The sequence below is a fragment of the Filicampus tigris genome, chromosome 14 (assembly GCF_054856515.1).
Source record: "Filicampus tigris isolate MCC_2025a chromosome 14, RoL_Ftig_1.0, whole genome shotgun sequence".
Classification (NCBI taxonomy): Eukaryota; Metazoa; Chordata; class Actinopteri; order Syngnathiformes; family Syngnathidae; genus Filicampus; species Filicampus tigris.
In genome coordinates this window covers 8,034,999-8,055,856 of record NC_141230.1, presented here as the reverse complement: position 1 = coordinate 8,055,856, position 20,858 = coordinate 8,034,999, and the positions used below count along the sequence as shown (strand labels likewise).

The window sequence follows — 20,858 nt, the reverse complement described above, 5'->3', positions numbered from 1 at the left end:
GAATTTCCCCTTGGACATTTAAACTGCAATAAATTTGAAAAAAGCAGTCATGAAAACTTCATATAGGAGTTATTTCTACACTGTCACCTTTATTTTATAAGAAAATTATTGGCAGATACACAAGGTTTTTCACATAAATAATCAAAGAAATAATCAAAGATGCTGTTTAAAACGGCTTAATATACTAGAAATATTTACATTACCTATGTGACACATTAGGACATTATTTATATTTAATTGTGAAGTACTTGTGTTGCATTACAGTAGATAAACACAAAAGACACACATTATGATTCTGAAATATGGTGCTAGCAGGGCTGATGCTGCATTGTAGGTAAAGTATGTTTCCTTGGTAACATCAGAGCCTGCAAAATATGACATAGAAGGAAAAAAATCGCATAACATGTTCCTGTGGTTTTGAAATAGAATGTTCCATAATGCAATTTGTACCATTCACTGGGTAACTGACCTGTTGTCACAGTGGCATCAGTGTTTGCCATCACCAGGTCATTCTTAATCCTGCAGGTGTACGTGTCACTGACGTTGACCGACTGCAGAGTACTGACCACTCGAAATATGCCCGCAGAGCTCTGCTGGATGTCTGTGCTCCCCTGCAGAACGTTGTCATCGGCATCCAGCCATGTCACGTTGGGCCTGGGAAACCATCTGCTTGCCTCAGCTGTCAGGACACCGTTTGACAACGTAAACGTCGGTGCTGAGAAAGCTAACAGGAGGAGGTAAAAAGAAATCATGAGTGCATCGTCTTCCCAAAAATGTGCAGTGTCTTTAAATGTTGAGAAAAAAAACACTACCCAGATTCTATTAAAAAAAATTGTAGGGTGAGCCAAAGGGGGCTGTTCACAGGAAATGCGCTCACGACCTGAAATACCACCACGTACCACCCTCAGATGGACGGCTTGGTCTAGCGCTTCAATTAAACTCTGAAGAAGATACTGCAGAAATTTGTGGACGAAATCGGACGAAACTGGGACCAGTGGTTGCCCTTCGTGCCATTCGTCCACCGGGGTGGTCCGTCAAGCTACCACTGGATTCTCCCCGTTCGAGCTGCTGTATGGCTGGAAGGTCCAGGGCCTGTTGGACCTGCTACTCAAGACATGGGATGGTTCGACAACCAACACCACTGAATGCAGTGTGGTCCAGTTCGTGTTGGAGATAAGGTACCGACTGGCAAAGTTGGTTGAGGCCAAGCAAGGCCAGCAGACCCAGAAGGCGTGGTACGATGAACAGGCCAGACAATGCGAATTCCATCCCGGCCAGCAGGTCCTGCTCCTCCAGCCATCCTCCAACAGCAAGCTGCTTACTAAGTGGTAGGGCCCATACAACGTCTTCCGGAAAATGGGCTCTGTGATTACAAGATCCACCAACCAGACAAAAATAAGTCAAAGCAGGTGTCAACCTTTTGAAGGAGTGAAAGGAGGCTCCATTGGAAGCTCCCATGGCATCACTACTGGTGACAGAGGTAACCAGCAATGGGGAGGAAGAGTCTATCCAATAGCCGACCTCAACCAGTCTGCTGAGCCTGCTCTGGACCGTCTTTCAGCTGCCCAGTCCAGCCAGCTTAGCCAGGTGCTCCAGCAAGTCTCCAAGCTTTTTGCTGCGAACCCGGGAAAGACTGTCCTTGTTGAGCACATCATCTGCGTAAAGGTCAAGGGGACAAATTTTCAGAGGGCCTACCGGGTGCCACAACATCTCGTAGCAAAGCTCCTGGTGGAAGTGGAAAAGATGCAACGCCTGGGGTAATCAAATCATCAGAGTCCAAGTGGTACAGCCCAGGGGTCATCGTGGCCAAGAAGGACAGCTGACGGCCCATCTGCATTGACTTCAAAAAGCTCAATGCAATATCAGAGTTCGATGCCCTGAATCGATGATTTTCTGCAGAGGATTGGCTGGGCGAGGTTCATCACCACCCGGACCTCTGGAAGGGCTTGCTGGACTATTCCAGTTCACTGTGATACCCTTCAGTGTCCAAGGAGCATCCACCAATTTCGTGATGGACCTTGTCCTGCTGGGACGTGAGGACAGCATTGCTGCCTACTGGATGATGTGGTCACATTTCATGACACCTAAGAGCAGCATCTGCAGCATTTGGAGAAAGTTCTTCACCCAATCTAGAGGGCAGACCTGACATTGAATCCTAACAAGTGTCGGTGGGTTAGAGAAGAGGCAAGATACCTTGGCTTCCGGCTTGGACGAGGCAAGGTTCAACCACAGGTGGACAAAGTCGAGACCATACGCAGCTGCTCACTCCCTCCCACTAAGAAGAATGTGAGGTCTTCTTGGGCTTGGTCAGCTGGTACATGTGGTTCCACCCACAGTTTGACACCATTTCTGCCCTTCTGCTCCCTCAGTGCTGACAGCGTAAGACCAGAGGAATCCTGTGGCCTGGACTGAGGTATGTGAAACTGCATTCCAAATCCTCAAGGCCAGCCTGCCTTCTACTCCAGTGCTGATGAAACCTGACTTCAGACAGCGGTTCTTGGTACAGACTGACGTCTTGGCAGTGGGACTGGATGCAGTCCTGGCCCAAGGCGCTCCTGGGGAAGAACAACCTGTGCTCTACAGGAGCCACAAGCTGCTGCGCTGTGACACCAGGTACTCCGCCGTGGAGAAGGAGGGCGTCTTTGAACTTCCGTCACTCACTGTCTGGGATTTGGGCTTCCTTGCCAGCCGGGGGCAGAATGGAGGCTGGTAGCCCCAAGTACAGCATCATCTTGAGCCACATCGCCGGGTGAGGAGTCAATTATGAGCCACAGGCTTGATTCTATTATTGCTCCCTTTGTCCATCAATACTTTGAAATGGGCCGCTGGAGTCACACTTTATAGGGACGATGGAGTCACAAAGCACACAAAGGCGCAGGTTGGGGATTAGATCATCTTGGAGCAGTTTCTACCTGTCTTCCCAGCAGACAGCCGCACCTGGGCGAAGGAGCACGAGCAGACAGATGGGCTAGCTGCGGCCAAGCTGACACTACAATACCTCGTGCACAGGGGAGGCTCAGCTGCTCATCAAGGTGGTCCCAATCATCAGTCTTCTTAGCCACCTCTACTCTACTGTTGAGATGACGTGAGAGTACGCCATGCGCTCTTTGTTTGCGTGGAGCCAAGCTCCATTTAAACTGTTTCTCCGCAGACCCACATAAATGTCCTACACATCCACAAACATTGTTATGTTTTATTTTTCCACTTTTCAGTTGAATTAGCAGCACAGTAGTGAAGTGGTTAGCACACCTGCCTCACAGTTCAGAGGTTCTACGACTTGTTCTATGATTTTGGCCTTCCTTCGTTGTACTTCAGAGAACTCTAAAACATGGTTGAAAAAACCCACAAATTACAATTATGCAGAAAACACTTTTTGGAGTATCGATACCAATGATTCTACATTGTAACTTGCGATGCTCGTTAAATTAACCTTGTGGCTGAGCCAGAGCTCACATGGGTCACTAGGCATGATGTTGCTGATTCCCCAGTCCCCAAAACGTGACTGCAGTATAAATCTACCACTAGTAAAGGATGATAATAGACCGTCAAACATTAATTGGGAGTTGAATAGAGCTCACAGTTGGTTATTGACTGAAAATGTCTGTGTGGAAGATGACCAAGAATAAAGCGTAAGTGTATCATCAATGCAGAGATTCTGTTTCCACCTGTTTTAATAGCCGACTTATCTGAGTCATATTATTTTTCCCCAGCCCTACAGAGTAGGTAACAATCAAAAAATCAGGGGAGCGTTGAATGAGTAAAAAGTAAAATCAAGTTTTTTTCAAAGGCCATTTTCAGGGGGCGTATAAAATTCAAGCGTGTGTTCTTGAAATAGTCTATTTACATGGCGTGTTAGAACATTGTTGACTTTTTGTCCATCTTAAAAGCTGTCACTTTCCATGTGCATGTTCATTCTGTTTGATTATGGAAAGAAACACTGTAACTGGATTGTCAAGTTCTCCCACCTGCCGTCCTGAGGATGATGTTGACTTCCCCGCTGCCTCCTGAGTGGCTGAGTGAGCACGTGTACTTGCCTGCATCGCTGCGTCGCACCTTCCTCAACAGAAGTGAGGCGTTTCCTTTCACAACTTCGCTGAAGATTTCTACCCTGCCGCTGTACTGTGAGTCCTGCTCGCTGTTGCTCTCGGCGCCATCCTCATAGCGATAAACGATGCCTGGCAGCGACTCCTTCCTCCATGTGACGGACACCTCTTTGAGTGTACTCTGTTCACTGTCTGGCGTCAGGAAGCAGCTGAGCACGTGGTCTTTGCCAAGGTTGGCCACAGGAAGTCTGTTGAGGCTCTGAACCAGAGACAAGCTGCCTTCATGGACAAAGCACAAGAAACTTTCACACATGGACACAGCTAAATTGACACATCAGAGCCGTAACAGGTGGATTTATACACCTTTTACACAGAATCCAGCGAATGGAGGCAGATAAGCATCTGGTGTGATGAACAAAATAGTCAGCCAGCAAAAGCTGTTTTCAGCACAATGGTGCGAGAAGTGCATGACAGGTGTGAAGTTTTACAGTACCACCCAGTAACCAGATGTCTTCTGGTCGTTGGATTTTGGGCTAAATCTGGTGGGTCCGTCTTGGACTTGATTTAACCCAGAAATAGTCGTTGAAAATTGTGCTGTGTTTGGGTCATCCAAATGTGTCCAAATTTAGTTAAAAAATAATCGTTGAAAACTGGGTTGTGTTATAGCCCCTCCAACATAGTCCGAATTTAGCCCAAAAATAGTCGTTTAAATTTGGGTTTTGTTTATCCCCTTCATTGTTGTCCAACCTTAGTCCAAAATTACTCATTGAAAATTGGCTATTGTTTTAGCCCATCCATTAATGTGGTACACATTGAGCCCAAAAACAGTCGTTGAAAACTGGGTTGTGTTATAGCCCATTTTGAATGGGGATGGACTTCCGTCGCCAAAGATTGACATTAGGCACTAAGGTTACAAGTACACGAATTTGATTGGACGCCTTGTTTCAAAACCGAAGTTGTGGGTGGGCTTCCCTATGTTCCTTCTTTCGAAAGAAAGCAGCAGCGCTCTCGCGCATGCGCAAGATGCGCTTATCTTTTGGCGGGAGCGGAGCGAAAAGAATTGGACAGGAGAACGAAGAAAGTCTTCGAAGAAGGAAAAGGACTGTAGAAGAGATGTAAGTATTACGTTTTTTGGTATTGTCATGTTGTTGAGTATTGTGTTAAAGTAATGCTAGTGTGGACTATTGAATGCATTTGTCAACATCGGGCGTACGCCGATCGATTTACCTTGTATAATTGATATATCACTGTATTTTAAACATTGAAAAATGGTTTTACTTGAACCAATGCAATACAGTTGAAAATAAAATATTACTTGGTTTAAAGAATTGAAATATATTGTATACCATTTTACAAATTCATCTATCTCATGCACTGATTTGCATTTCCTGTCTGACAGCCAATCAGAGTGATTGTCACTGACACACTTTGCAGACTGACGTTGGTGTCTTATACATTCAATTCACATCTAAAAAGCACCATGACACAAAATATATAAATTTGCCACAATTCTAAACACATGCATTCTACTTTATGAAACCATGACTGAGCACCGCACAACAAACAATGACCTCCCTGCCATGTTAACATATGCACATCACAGAGTAGGTTGAGATTGGCTGACTTGTGACCATGTCACATGCATGAGGGCTGATTAGTGGGCCGGACTAAAATCCACTTCTGCCATAACTTAATTGAGCCCTTTTTATCCCAGAAGTGTCACCCCCCACTCTCGGCCCCAAAAATGGGCGTCCGGCCGGGCTGGAGGGTCTGACCGGTTCTGCCCCGAGATGGACTGCCCAGCTCTGCTTTTCAACCAAATTCAGACGTCTTTTCAAAGACATGAAAATGACGTCTTTTTACCTTTCACTTTTTAACCAAATTTAGACTGTAAAAGGATGTCTTTTGAACGACATGAAAATTACGTCTTTTCACACTTCACTTTTCAACCAAATTTAGACTCTAAAAGGATGTCTTTTCAAAGATGTCTTTTCAACAACATGAAAATTACATCTTTTCATCTTTCACTTTTCAACCAAATTTAGACTGTAAAAGGATGTCTTTTAAAAGATGTCTTTTCAACGACATGAAAATTATGTCTTTTCACCTTTCACTTTTCAAGCAAGTTCGGACGATTTTTGAACGGACACAAGTGACGTCTTTTCTACGTATTTTCAACCAATTTTTGCTGGGTGGGTAGGAGTTCCACCTTATTTCCTTATCTTTACCTCACAAAGGCAACGTCCCAACTTGCCTCTGATTCTACCACGGAAGTCAGAAAATTCACAATGCCAAATTTGGTATTGGTACATTTTAGGATGGGATAAAGTCAGCGTTTATTGGCAGCATGGAAGGGGCTCATGACTCGGTTACATAAAGATTCTGCAAAAGTGCTGCAGAATCATACACACGACACAGATACTTTGATGATTACAATGTCTGGTGTGATGTTCAGTATAAAATACGTGTTGGAGGAGCAACAATTACTCTCTAGGACAACATTTTTCTATAACCAGTGTAAAAGGATGGTTTGTTTTGTCTTTTCGGACTTACATAAACCAGACTAAAGTAATTAAATTGAGCATCTCGTGTGACTAAATGGTGAATTTCCTAATCTTGGGGTGCATATCGACATACACATGGAAAATCTTTTTAGGCTATCTTGGTTCATTTAAAAGTCTTACCTGAGAGTGTCAAGGACAAGATGAGGATGATGAGCGCTGAGAAGACAACAATGAGCGTGATCATGCTACACACATCCAAACACACACACGATGTCTTCATTATTGATTGATTATGTTGCAGCTTCGCTAGAGTTCTGTTAAAAACAACAGTTTGTATGCTCACATGTAGAAGATGATCTGTCCCACTGAAGCCATGGCTGCTCATACACAAACACCTTTGGACAAAAACTTCTTTGTTCAAGTGAAATTACCTGGGAAAAAAAAAAAAATCCACCAATGCAACAGACATGATCGTCTTGACTTGTTTAGACTGATTCACTCACTCACTCTCTCACACACACACACACACACACCCACACACAGTACAGCGTCTTAAATACAAAACCATGAGTCAATATTACCTTAAGGCGTATGCTGCTGTTATTACAATGAAGCGGATTTCAACTGTTGAGAAAAGAGAGGCTTCCCACCACGATCCCAAAACATCAATTTTTGGCTCATTAAAGAATCAAATTGTCCAAAGGTGCAAATGTGAGTGCAAATGGATACACTGGATGACCACATGGTGTCTGTGGTACCTACTGTATCTAAGCTATTTGGTATCTATGGTGGTATGATATCTGTAGTATCCACAATGCCATAAAAGATTGCACCATTCCCGTTTAAATTTTTTTTAGCATACTTATTAAACTTAAATATTTTTGATCATCAATCTAATTTTAATAGCTCGAAGACAATTTAACCAACCAGCTAAGTGCAAACTGCCGTTTTCAAAATGATCATTTTATCTATTAAGGGGAAAAAAATCCAAACCCATCTGGCCCTATGTGAAAAGACTCAACTGTGATTAACCACAGTTTTTGTAAAACTGAGTTCAGTTTCACTTGACACACCCAGACCAGATGACCACCAGATTTGTTGAATCAAGAAATCAATAAAATAGTACAGGTCAGATGAAGCGAAGGAGGATACAAAATCAAAAACAAATGAGACACAAGTGATTGACTGTGGTCGGGTGACTGGCACGGGCATTCCCCTCAACCCAGTCCGAACGAGAACAGGTGATGGAGCCATGAGCTGTCGCTGAGCCGGTACTGGGTCCTCAAGCAACTGTTGAGCTGGAACTGAGACATTTGTCACACCCAGGCCAGATTTGTTGAATCAAGAAATCACTTAAGTAGTGCCTGTCACACAACGTGAGATAGATCTCAAAAAGAAACATAATGCCATTGTCCAAAGAAATTCAAGAACACATGAAAAATATGTGATTGTAATCCATCCTTCTGGAAAAAAGTTACAGTTGTAGTTGACTACAAATAGTACAAATTGTTTAAGGGGTACAATATGTGTACCCTTGACGGAGCTGCCCAAGTGACAAATCATTGAACCATTAAATGTACAAATATAGCACCTTTTTTTCGGACGGTTTACGGGAAAAAATAAGCATCTTCCCTGAAGTGGTATGAGTTTCGTGTTATTTGGGCTGCAGTGTCTCCACTGTGTGGACCGGCTAGCTATCCGCTAGTTCCCACTAGCGAGTGACCTGGCTCGCCACGGCCTCGCTCTGTGCGCTGCGTGTGGTTCCACACAACAGAGGAACTTCAGGGATAGTTAACTGTTAACACAGTGGCACATGCCAAACTGTGGCTCGCACTATGGACATACTGTATGTGACGACAGACATTTGAGCACAGCCTGTGAGAACACTGTGAGAGTGACAGGTAAGAATCGAGCGGGACGTCTTTCCAGCCTATTTGGTGGACACGCCAACTGCCCTGAGCTGAGGGAAAGTCTCAGTTTTTCAGTTTGTAGTTTTTCAAAAAAATCATGCAATAATTAGTTCCCTCGATAACAAATTATATGTATGGAGTAATTCAGGAGCTTATTCAATTACTTTTTTGGGCAAAGTACTAACTATAACACTGGGCACAGGAAAACAAAACCCCAGATAATAGGAAACAAAACCAAATCAGATCAAAACAAATCAGCAAAGCAAATCCAGAAGGTCACAGATGCCGATCATGACGAAGGCATCACGTTGCTGCTGCCAAAAAGGATGTTTGTCACCAATATGTACTGTCTATAATGGCCAAAGTCACGCTCTATATACCAAAGGTAGATGCATACAGTATAGTCATAAGAGGATCAGGGGCTTGGTGGAAAAAGGGAGGGATGGTGTTTAATAAGATGCTTGAAATTATATTTTAGTTTCACGTCCCTCCTGTGAAAATCACATTCACAAGGGAGCGGTTACACTAATCAAAATTTGTTTCATTGACCTTATCTTAAAGTGTGTCTCCACAAAATAACATTGTTTTCAGTTGAAATATTCTCAACTGGCTTCAATTGTTTTAACAAGACAGGTTTGCCAGGTGTTTGACCTTGCTTTCATGAGCCGGGGACAATTAAAACGCGCCTGACCACATGACATCACATCATGTCAAGGCGACAAGGGCGCTGCATATCTAGGCCAATCGTTGCCACAAACAACAATAACTTGTCTTCCTGGCCTGATCACTTCTTGTTGGACCGTCCGAGAAAACACTCTTCAAATCAACATCTTCAGTGCAGACTTGACTTAATCCACCTACTAATGCCTCCACTATCATATGACAATTTTAGGAACATATACAAATACACAATTTAACTGTACTTATAATTGTGCCACACCACCTGGAACAATTGAGAAACAATATTTGTCTAACGGGGAAAAAATTAAAACATTTAAATCAAAAAACATCATACTAACCAGTCGCATTGACTTGTGTTACTGACTCAGAAGGCCCTGGGCAGATTATTTGGACATTGCAGCAAATTAAAGGCTAAAATCTGAACAAATAGCATCAGCGTAAATGTACCAAATGCAATGCAGTCAAGACAGGGGAAATAAAGGGAACAGACTTTAGGCATTAAATGAATACAATTTCATGGAACAAGTCATGGAATTAAGGTGGTAAATGTTAAATCAGTGCTCCTGATTGTGTTTAGGCAAGCAGAAAAGGTTTTACTGGGTGTGACCACCCACCACTGCACTAAAAGGAAAGAATAAAGGAAAGTCTGTAAAGCCATGTGTGAGGACACTATATTATTATCCTGCAATGCAAAGCAACACAACTATTTCCTAATTTTGCAATCTGTCAGGGATACTTTCTATAGAAACCTCACAATATATTTTATGTTAATCTCAGATTATCATCATGGACATTTAGAAAACTATAAGAGAATTGGATACAATTATCAGGGCATGTTATGGGGCGGGGGTTACTTTAAAAATATATCATTTTTTAAACAAAATATATACATACATGACTCTTGATTTGTCTTTTCATTTTATTTTAATCGTAACAAATCTGCTTGAGCAATGGTCAGAATTGGAAATACTGTCTGACCAGCTATTAAAATAGTACTGCACCTTGTAGCACCAGCTAGAACATAATAGCTCTAAAACAACTATTAGCAGCAAAGGGGTAGTAATGTTACGCAAATGGAAAAGGCAACCGGTACGCAGTTGGGGGAAGGTTTTATTCTCCTTTTTTCTGTTTCTGTCAGAATCTCCAATTGAGAAAATGAAAACTTATCTGGATCATGTTTTCTTCGCGTTGTCTGAGGAAAACAAAGCCTCTCGTGTTTTTGGCTTGGGAGCTACAGAGCAAATATTGACTCTCTACTGACACACTTGATATTCCCCTTATTCATATTCCAGCAAGGAAGTGACTTTTCTGAGTCTTCCTCACCGGAAATACTTCTAAACTACTCAATACTTCTAAACTAGTCAATACAAGTCTCGCCGTTGTCAATAGTCATGGCCCCGATCATCATAACAAGTATGACATTATAAATTAAAACTTGTCTAAAAAAAGAGCCACTTTTTTACCGTTGCCAAATGTTTTTCCAAAGTCTCTTGAAAAATGAGATTTTAGTCTTTTTTTCCTGCGCTTTATGCGGAGCGTCCGTTTTTTCTTTAAAAATGGTGCTTTTCTCTGGACAAACTTTGCATCTCCTCATCCCGGCAAAGAAGTTTTTCACCCTTCTAAAACTGTCCGGGAGAGGTGCTTCTGGTACTGGGAGTTGTGGCGGTCCCAGGGTTGAACTATGAACCCCTTTTTTTTTTTCTAATCCAGTTCTTTTTGCTTCTTTTGAGGCCATCAATTTGTGCTTCTTTTTCCTGTTGCTTTCAGGAGCGTCACAAGAAAAATGTTTTGTGGATGAGGTCGTAACGTTTTCTTTGGTAGTTAACTGCGCCTTTGTGGCCTCGTTTGTCTTTTCCTCCTCAGGAACCTCAAAAAGATGGTGCGGACAAGGGCGTTCACTGTCATCCTTTGATTCAATTGAGATTGGGTGAACTTTGCACATCTGACGTCTTGATAAGATGTCTGTAGAGTCGGCCAGGTTCTCTGCATTCTCGTGAGCACTATCTGGGACTGCCATGGAGTTTTCAAGATGTTCTTCTGTAACAGATGACATTTTCACACTCTGCTCTCCTTGCAGCTTTGTGACTTTTGACGCCTCATCCTTTCTTCTGGTATTATTAACTACTAACATGACTATATCAAAGCCTCAAATATAGCGATGGAGCATGTTTGTAGCGCAGCAGAGTACTCACCGAGAATGTCTCTGGAGGTTTGTTGGTGGCAACTCTCGTGTCCCAAAGGTTTCACAGGTGCATCCCCTTCTTGCTCTACCGGAGTTCTAACATGAGTTTTAGATTGTACAATGTCTTCTCCGTGTGTTGACGCATTGACTACTTTCGTGGCATCCGAGAAGTCCCCTACTTGATTCAGTAGGGCCTGAAATATGGTGGTGGAGCACGTTTTCATCCTATCACTGAAGTACTTTTCCAGCATTTTCGGCACCGATATTGTAACCTCTGGCAGTGATTGTTTCGATGACTTTGATTGCCCTTTTGCTTGGTGTTCGACGCTATCATTGTCCATTTGCATCTCTTGATAAGCGGAGCTGCCCGTAGCCTCAGTGATGAGTCCTTGGGTGCAACTGGGTGATACAGAACTTGTGTTTTCTGACAGTTCTTGTACTGAAAGCATCTCGTCATGTGGGCTTGTTTTAATTAAGTTTTCTTTCCCGAACTCCTCACATGTGATGGTCGGACCAGGTATAACACCTGCATACTGCTCTTTTGATGGGGATGGGCTCAATTTGGATGCCATGTCTTCATTTGGTGTGATATCAACTTGATGAACAGAGCCCTCACAGATGGAGGTGGAGACAGCCTGGATGTCGACATCCAAGCATACTAAGGTAGGGGATGAGGCTTGAGAGCCACTCTTAGGTTTTAAGGGTTCGGGAGTTGAATCCTTGTGGTCATCTTCAGGGAGTGTGCATAAGTCGTTATTTTGCTCCCCATGTGGAGATGAATGCGTGGAGGATTTTGATGACACCCTTTCGCTTAATATGACACCACCTTCATTATAATCCACCGGAACTAGTTGTTGAGAAGGGGAACTTGAGTCTGGTTTACCTGCACCCTGGGTATCATCAATGGGGGACACTGAAGAGTGGCTTCCATGTCCTGCGGATCCACGTGTCGAATCTTTGTGGGAAAGCAGATCTTTTTCAGGAGATATACCTCTGCTGTTCTCTTGTGGTGAGCAAGATTGTGACACCACATTCTCCTCAAGATCCCGTTCAGCATCAACCGCCACAAAATCTAACTTGGGTGAAGTTTCACCTCTTTTCTGCTCCTCTCGTTGTGAGGGGCTCAATGATTTTGATGGTTTTTCCTCATCCAAGTCACTATCAACCTCCACAAGAGCTATGTCCTGAGTAGAACTCAAGGGTGGAGTTCCATCTCCTTTCTGCTCCCCTACTAGTGGTGGACTGAGTGACCTTGATGATTTCTCTTCAGCCAAGTCACCATCAACAGCCTGATAATCATGAACAGTAGATAAACTTGGTGATAGACTTGAGGATTTTGATGGTTTCTCCTCATCCACATCACTGTTAACATCCAGAAGATACTGGTCAGTCGAGGTAGAGGGTGGTGTTGCATCCACATACTGCTCCCCTCTTGGTGATTGACTCAAAGATTTTGATGGTTTTTCTTCCTCCACATCACTGTAAACATCCAGAGGATCCTGACCAGTGGAGGTAGAGGGTGGTGTTGCATCCCTAAACTGTTCACCCCTTGGTGAAAGACTCGAGGATTTTGATGTTTTGTCTTCATCCACATCACTGTCAACCCTCTGATGTTCGAACTGCTGACTAGTAGAGATAGCGGGTGGTGTTGCATCACTATATTGCTCATATTTAGGTGATAGACTCAAGGATTTTGAGGTTTTCTTTTCATCCACATCACTCTCAATATCTAGAGGATCCTGACCAGTTGAGGTAGAGTGAGGTGTTGCATCTCCGTACTTCTCATGTTTTGGTGATAGACTCAATGATCGTTTCTCCTCATCCACATCACTGTAAACATTCAGAGGTTCAGATCCCTGACAAGAATATGTTGAGGATGGTGTTGCATCCCTATACTGCTCCTCTTTTGGTGATGGACTTAAGGATTTTGATAGTTTCTCTTCATCCACAGGACTGTAACCATTCAAAGGATCAGATCCCCGACAAGAAAATGTTGACGGTGGTGTTGCATCCCTATACTGTTCCTCTTTTGGTGAAGGACTCAAGAATTTTGACCGTTTTACTTCATCGACATCACTGTAAACATCCAGAGGATCAAACCCTTGACCATTACAGTTATGAGGTGGTGTTGCATCCCCATGCTGCTCCTCTCTAGGTGACAGACTCAATAATTGTAATAGTTTCTCTTCATTCAAGTCACTATCAACCTCCACAGAGTCCGACTCCTGATAAGCAGATGTTGCAGAGGCTGTTGCCTCCCCATACTGTTCCTTTTGTGGTGATGCACTCAAGGATTTCAAATGCTTCTTCTCATCTAAAGCATTATCAACCTCCACAGGATCTGACCCCTGACTGTAAGACCTTGAGGGTGATGTTGCCTCTCCATACTGCTCCTCTGCCAACTTTTCTTCAGGTGTGACAACCTTGTAGTGATCTAATTCTTGACTTATAGGGCTCCAGGTTTTTTTTTTATTGCCCGGGCTGTCGTTGGAACATACGGAGGTGGGGCTGCTTCCATTTCCTGAGGTTCCTGGGCTCAAAGGCAGGTCAATGGAGACAGAAGACGTTTCTCCACTGTGTTCCTCTTGAGATGATTTGGACGACACGGCGGCTGGTAGCTCCAAATCACTATCTTCAGCATATAGTTCCTGACAAGGGTTGGCCGGTGACACATCTCTGTTTGGCTCATCTTGAGGTGATGGTCTTAAGGATTTGGATGCCACGTGTACATCCGGTGCCTTAACATATCGAACAAAGCCCTCATAAATGGTTCTGGAGGCTTTCCTTATTGCAGCCTGGAGGTCATCATCCAAGCATATTGAGGAAGCAGATGAAGCTGTAGAACTGCGGTCTAAGTTTTTTGGGGTTGATTCTCTTTGTACACCCTGCTCTTCTTGATCACCTGTGCACCTTTGCTCCTGAAAAGGAGAAGATTGGATCACATAGTCCACTTTTTCGTCTGATGTGACACCATCATCCTCTACATAACCCGCCTCTCGTTTTTTGATCAAACCCTGCATGTCGTCATGGAAATCCACGAATGTGGGAGTGCTTGCTTCAGGACAACTTCCACACTTTGCGGCTTCTTGTGCCTGATCACTATACAAGGAGTCATCTTTAGCATCTGAAGACCCTTTTTCTATTTGCCTCTCACTGTCATTATTGTTCAGGCCATCCACCAACCCATAGAAAGGTACAGTTAAATTTTCATTAGCTTCTGTTGAGCAGTTGCCTGACTCCATCTCCTTGTCTTTAAATGTGTTAAATAATATGTATTATCCTGCCTTATTAAGGTCATTCTTTCGGAACTCTCATGGTGACAAATTTTATTGACATGCAAATGACAATTTTGTGTGTGGATGGTGGTTTGTAAACATAAGCCTTCATGACTGGGTGTGAGCTTTTAAAACTCAAAACACAGCCTTCAGTGAATACACATGCTGCCTTCATTGACCAAACATAAGCCTTTATGACTTCAGTTATTCAGCCTTCGATGACCTCATCGGCATTGCATCATAGGACTGTCGGGTTGGCTGTCACATGACTCTGATAGTTGGTTAACAGCCAATCACAGTAACAGACAATTATCACAATGTCATTACTGTACATAATTCAAGACATCGAAGTAAGTAGCAATTATACAAATATCAATTGAGTGGGAATTGATTTGAAGGATTGTTACTCACTGGACATATCTTGGGTACTTCCTATGCACAAATGATATGAGTTAGATATTTCATATTTGACTAAATGTTTATGACTTATAGTTAATTGAGAGTTGTTTTTAATATGTTGGTTACCTATTTAGCGCTATAACAATGGTCCAAATATTAGCAACAGAATCTCAGTATGGCAAATTGAAAACGGCAAACTACAAGCACAATAATAACATACATGCTTTTACAAGTGTACACCTCCTACTAAGCCTGCTAATACTACAATATCAGCTCAAGACATTATTGGATCTCAATAGGTTGCTGTGGCCTGTTTTATGTGGTACATGTGGTATGTTAAATTGTATGTTGCCCTTCTGCCCCAGAGACGGCATTGAGCCACAATAGTTTATTACAATTAGAGCTCAACAATCACAGGCAAAAAATTGCTCGGACAGGCCAGCAAAAATGTCGGACAGCGGAAATACGAGTCTGATAAAGCAATAGAAACGTCTTGCTGTTTGTTTTCATGACATTGGCATTATGGATACTGAAAAGGCAAACTTCTCAATAATAATAACTGCTAACTAACAAACACAAATACGGTGCTCATCTATTTTATTTTAGGAATGAATATGTTGCAATTTCCTCCTTAATGTATTTTCAAGGCATGTACTTTCATACAGCTACTGGATGCGATTTACATTCTACTAAAAATGGGAATAGTCCATTAGTTTACATGACAACTGCATTTGGGGATTGAACATTCAACATGGTGAGAGAAACTGTCCAAATACAGTACGTCTGTTTATTTTACTCATTTGCTAGCTTGTGCATTTAATATTAGCGTTACCAACGGAGACAACTTGACATGCGTTAAGAGTCAGTTCAAAATAAGATATTTTTCAACCTCGGATAATAACTAAACCGAAAGTACTGTAGGTTTTTTTTTTTTCCGTGGCCCTGTCCAAAGTGGTCTGCGGCTCTGTGCCGGAACCACAATTACATAAACGGAAAAAAGTAGTGTAGAGAGCTTTAATCAATTGCCTATTTGCCACGGTTGACCTTAGTGCTTGCCGTGATGGAGTGGGATTCGCTCTGCTTTAGTGATGAATTTTCCACATTTAAAGAAGATGCAATTGAATTGCTTACATTTGAAATGACGCAAAATTGTATCCAAAATGTGTCCTATTGGCGTAGAGATACGTGAACCTTCGAAACAGCCCAAAAATGGGTGAATGTCCCTGATAACCTTGCTCTGAGGTCCGAGTGGACCATTATACCACGGTCGGGGCCTGTCGTGGTGGTAATCCCCAAAACTGCTGGTGGACACCGGCGGTGAGGGGTGCTGTCAAACTGAAAAAGGAGTCCTATCAAGACTTTTTGGCCTGTGGGACCCCAGAGGCAACTAATGGGTACTGGCTGGCCAAGCTGAATGCTGCTTTGACGATCGCAGAGGCAAACTGTGTTTTGCAAACTAGCCACAATGTGGTGTATTTTAAAATGGCTGGCTTCTACACACATTTCTGGAAATGGCAGCTAACAGAAGACTTCCAAAGTTGTTCAATTCCGTGCTCTGCGATTGGCTGGCCCAGGGTGCACCCCACGGTGCACCCCACCTCTTACGCATTAACAGCTGGGATAGTCTCCAGTTCTCCCGGCGACACAAATGAGGAAGTGCCATAAAAAAGATTGCATGAACTCATTCACTGCCATTGACAAATTTACTTTTCACAGTATAGCCATTCAATCCCAGGAATTTATTTATGTTTTAAATTTTTTTTTTTCAAACATTAGAATAAAAGACGGTCTGAAAATGAAAAGAATAGACACATGATTGGTGTGCAGGCACTCCAGAGACTTGACTAAGCAGTTAAGTTCATATGTCCTCAATACAACAACAAAAACACAGCATTTTATGGTTTTCAATATCAAATTATTATACCAATATTATATGTCACATGGATAAAAATATATCAAATGAAAACATTGTTAAAAAAAGTGTTTTCAAAAATGAAAATGATTAAAATACTGTATTTAAAACAATACTGCTATCTAGAGGACCAAAGTGGAACAGCAACAAATGCCACGTCCTAAATTTTAGACCTTTTATTTCAGATATGGCCATGTTTAGGATTGCTTGGCCTTATCCTGCCGAACTTTTTAATTTTAACTTTAAATTTGATATTGTAAGGGACGTACAATCAGAGACTATTATTAACAAAACATTCACATACATGTATTGGTTTTGAAGATATGATTTTATTCAAATGTACAGTATTGCACACATGGGCAATGTCCATAATTCCCTTCCTGACCACAAGATAGAGCCAATGTAATAATGTGACACAGCAAAATAAGCAACCGTTTTTTTTAAATATTACATGGGTATCTTGTGAAGGGTGATCGATTACTTAGAACAAACTATCAAATGCTTTTTTTTAAATATGTGAAACCGTAAAATATGACTCGGGAAGATGTGAGAATGTGATCGTTTCATCACATGGCCACAAACCACACATTGTGGATTGGGTTCTCCCTCCCTCCTTCTCCAAATAAAACCACATTTTAAATAACTGACTTCTAGTTTATCACTGGCTCTCTTGACATTTGCACCTGCGAACGGGAGCTTCAGGGCTAACAGTAGTCACTGTTAGCAACTGCGCCTGGCTCCAGTATGGTTCTCTTCGGGTTTTGTGTTTGAATCACTCTCCTGATCCACGTTGCTCTTTTCAGATTTTCAGTCTCATACACCCATTTATTTGACCTTTTTACCCGGCCTATTAAAAAAAGGCGAATGACGGACAAGGGAAGTGTAACCATGCTGCAGATGGATGACAAATAACGGGCGCTCACTTTTTTAGTAAAATTCCCAGATCTGCCCCTGACCCAGTTTTTTTGGACTGTGGTGCAGGCATCAATGAAATGACTGAATGTATGAAAAAAAAAAACCCACAAACAATTAAGTTAATCAGTTTGTACATGAGCTCATTCACTGACAGACATATTCAGACCTGCTTTTACCCTAACGTTTGAAAAGAATGGAAAAAAATATAAATAAGTTGCTGGGATTCCATGGCTGGACTATGGAAACACAAGTAAATCCATCAATGGCAGTGAATGAGTTAAATGTCTTGTCTTTGTGTATTCAGTTGAATAAAGGTTGATTAGGACTTGCAAATCATTGTATTCTGTTTATGTATTACACAACTTCATACGAATTGGAGTATGTGTAGTAAATTGATTTAGACTGCTTAGTCAAGCTAACACTCTTGTAAAACCCCCCAAAACAGGCACTGGGCTGACTCAAGCACAGGACATGAGGGAGATCTGCAATGAGAACATGTGTTCTTCGAAGAAGACGGCCACATGCAGCAAAGACAGATGGATGTGTATGCATTGAAATGTCCTCCAGGCTCCATCCATCTTGTTTGAAGTGAATAGAAATCACGCCAAAAATTTAAACAGCTTGTTGCTTAGTGTATCAACTACGATGTTTTGAAATGTACTAGGTTTAAAATTGATGTGGCATTGTTGTCGTTTTTGTGGAGTAAATCCATTTGTGTCTACGTCTAATACAGTATGTGCTGACATGTTCCTTGGATCCAGTGTTGAATTGTGAATGTGGAAGCTTACATTTCTCTCGGGTAGACTTTGCAAGACTTTTCAGTGTGTGGAGTGGAATTCTTGTCAATTTATGACATCCTAAATTTTGGTTACGAGGCAGGAGAAGAGAAGAAGACATTCAAGTCTTTTCTTTGTTTTCCAACAATCACACATTCAGTAAAACATGCCAAGGGATCGTAAAAATTTTGCTCCACTTTCTGCTCCATGCCAATGTCAGTTTGGTACAGATTCTGCTTGTTTTGGCTCTGAATGTGGAGATGTGATTCCACTGCACAGTACAGGAGTCGACCTATTCTAGTTGGATACAGGGCCACCGCCCACTCAAAAATCCTGAAGACTTTTTACTATATCGCCTAGTATATATTCTGTATTTCTCTAAACTGATAGATTGGATTGGATTTAGCATGTTAAATAAATGAAAGGAAAACAAATGTCAAAGTGGTCCTTCTATCCTTATTTTCTTTATGCGACTTTTGGAGAAAAAAAGGTTTGACGCCTCTGACTTAGTTAAATAAACTTTTCAGCCTGAAGAAATGCATTACTATAGCAGACACTCGCCTTAGACATGGCTGACAGCAACGTGTTTTGCATGACCGAGGTGACTCGGCGAGAAATGGACATTTGAGTGGCCCGACACACTGATCTTGTGTCGTGTCTTTACGCAACAACACTCACACTGATTAATATGGTTTAATCAAAAACCAGTCAATTCTTAAATGACCGGATTAATGATTCGAATCAGGCATCACGAATGGGAGGTGTCTGTGAAAGAAAGTCTCTTGCAGGTACAGTATTTGACTCGAGTTTGCGGACTCACTGGAAACGCCACAGTCTCACAGGTGATTTGATGTGGGCCAACAACACGCTTCAAGTGATTAGTGATTGAACCGGAATGATCATAGCCAATAAAATGAACAGATTTTTACTACCACATGTTAAATGCTACGTGCAAACATTTATTTAATGAGGACTAGTTTCTATTAAATCTCATTTTAAATGCACACTACCCACTAAAAGTTATGAATACTGTATTCTGCCATTTTGCCATTTGCTATCGACTGAAAATGACATCACAGTTGCTCAGGGCTCAGGTAACGTTCAATCATGGCTCGGCTTGCGAACGTCACATGAACGAACTCAGAAAACAAGTGAGCCGTAATTGGTTGTTACCTGAGATTTGAGCGACTGCGATGACTTTTCACCAGTCTTTCAATATTAGGGTTAGCATCATCTCAAGAGTGTGAATTTGAGAAAATGATCTTATTTACTCGGTTATAGGTAAAGGTAGGTAGTTCCTTCAAATCCTTCATTAAAGTGGAAATCAACCCGAACATATTTTTTCCAAGAATATGTTCCCAGCAGGCCCACTAGTTGAAACACGGCATTCTGATTAATAGTCGGTTTTTAGCCATCTCAGGGGGCGGCCATTTTGTGGCCTCTGTCGACTGAAAATGACATTACAACTGCTCAGGGCTCAGGTAACGACCAATCACGGCTCAGCTTCAGAAAACAGGTCACCCGAAGTGAATCACACAACACTTTTTCGGTAATTAGTAAAAACATCATTCAACATTTAATACAGTTAACCTTTTCAACCATTTTTATAGCCATATTGTTGATGAAACATGTCACTCATTTCACTCTTCACTACATATATTTTGAATTATAAGATAGCAAATATTGAAGCCATAATTTATTTATAAAATGATCATTATTATAAAATTCCCATTTACTTACATTGATTTCTGGACAATTGAAGTCAATTTGGGCCGATTTATGACATAAAAAGTGGCATACTATCTTTAGTCCTACTCCTTAGCCACTTATTACAAACCTGGGCTCGTTTTATTTGTGGTAAAAATTTCCATCTAATTATACGCTCTGTTTTCATACATACTCTCTCAGTGGTTGGACTTTTTTGAAACATCTACCGTACATCAACTTATGGTTTGGCTGCCGTGCGCATGGCTGATGTTGCTCACTGTGTTCCACTCAAATTGCTCATTGACTTTGCATGAATGTGCCCTGCGACTGGCTGGCGACCAGTTCGGGGTGTAGTCTGCCTTCGCCCGTTGACAGCTGGGATAGGCTCCAGCACATCCCCGCGACCCTGTATAGGATGAGCGGTTTGGAAGATGACACATGACACATGACTCTGCATGAATGCTCAGATGCATGGAAAATGAGAGCAATGAGAACATTGACTATGACAAACATTTGCGATGACTTTTCTTTATATTTATATCTGCATGGAGCAT

General features: G+C 42.0%; 2 protein-coding genes and 1 long non-coding RNA gene across 3 annotated transcripts; 1 reads left to right on the top strand and 2 right to left on the bottom strand.

Annotated features, from left to right (window-relative positions):
* Positions 1-115: 115 nt before the first annotated feature.
* Positions 116-7,078, bottom strand: vtcn1 (V-set domain containing T cell activation inhibitor 1). Its single transcript, XM_086051771.1, has 5 exons — positions 6,891-7,078; positions 6,728-6,792; positions 3,966-4,322; positions 470-724; positions 116-365 (listed from the first exon to the last, which is right to left on the bottom strand). The coding sequence occupies exons 1-5, from the start codon at positions 6,920-6,922 to the stop codon at positions 259-261; spliced, it is 816 nt and encodes a 271-aa protein (XP_085907897.1). The 5' UTR covers positions 6,923-7,078; the 3' UTR covers positions 116-258.
* A 1,180-nt stretch (positions 7,079-8,258) lies between these two features.
* LOC147136192 (uncharacterized) lies at positions 8,259-14,562 on the bottom strand. The gene is made up of 5 exons (XM_086052148.1): positions 13,865-14,562; positions 12,137-13,774; positions 11,331-12,061; positions 10,946-11,175; positions 8,259-8,342 (listed from the first exon to the last, which is right to left on the bottom strand). The coding sequence occupies exons 1-5, from the start codon at positions 14,560-14,562 to the stop codon at positions 8,259-8,261; spliced, it is 3,381 nt and encodes a 1,126-aa protein (XP_085908274.1).
* A 304-nt stretch (positions 14,563-14,866) lies between these two features.
* LOC147136191 (uncharacterized) lies at positions 14,867-18,639 on the top strand. Its single transcript, XR_015089692.1, has 2 exons — positions 14,867-14,945; positions 18,267-18,639. It is a non-coding gene; the product is annotated as an uncharacterized LOC147136191 (long non-coding RNA).
* Positions 18,640-20,858: the final 2,219 nt, after the last annotated feature.

What these genes read in the sequence shown, in the direction of transcription:
- LOC147136192 (XM_086052148.1), bottom strand. Translation starts at nt 14,562, where the DNA reads ATGGAGTCAGGCAACTGCTCAACAGAAGCTAATGAAAATTTAACTGTA. An exon ending in TCTTCTGTCTCCATTGACCT is followed by an intron (nt 13,775 to 13,864) that starts GCCTTTGAGCCC and finishes AAAAACCTGGAG; the next exon opens with CCCTATAAGTCAAGAATTAG. An exon ending in AACCTCCAGAGACATTCTCG is followed by an intron (nt 11,176 to 11,330) that starts GTGAGTACTCTG and finishes CATCTGTTACAG; the next exon opens with AAGAACATCTTGAAAACTCC.
- vtcn1 (XM_086051771.1), bottom strand. Translation starts at nt 6,922, where the DNA reads ATGGCTTCAGTGGGACAGATCATCTTCTACAT. An exon ending in CTTGTCCTTGACACTCTCAG is followed by an intron (nt 4,323 to 6,727) that starts GTAAGACTTTTA and finishes TTGTCCATGAAG; the next exon opens with GCAGCTTGTCTCTGGTTCAG. An exon ending in CATCATCCTCAGGACGGCAG is followed by an intron (nt 725 to 3,965) that starts GTGGGAGAACTT and finishes TCCTCCTGTTAG; the next exon opens with CTTTCTCAGCACCGACGTTT.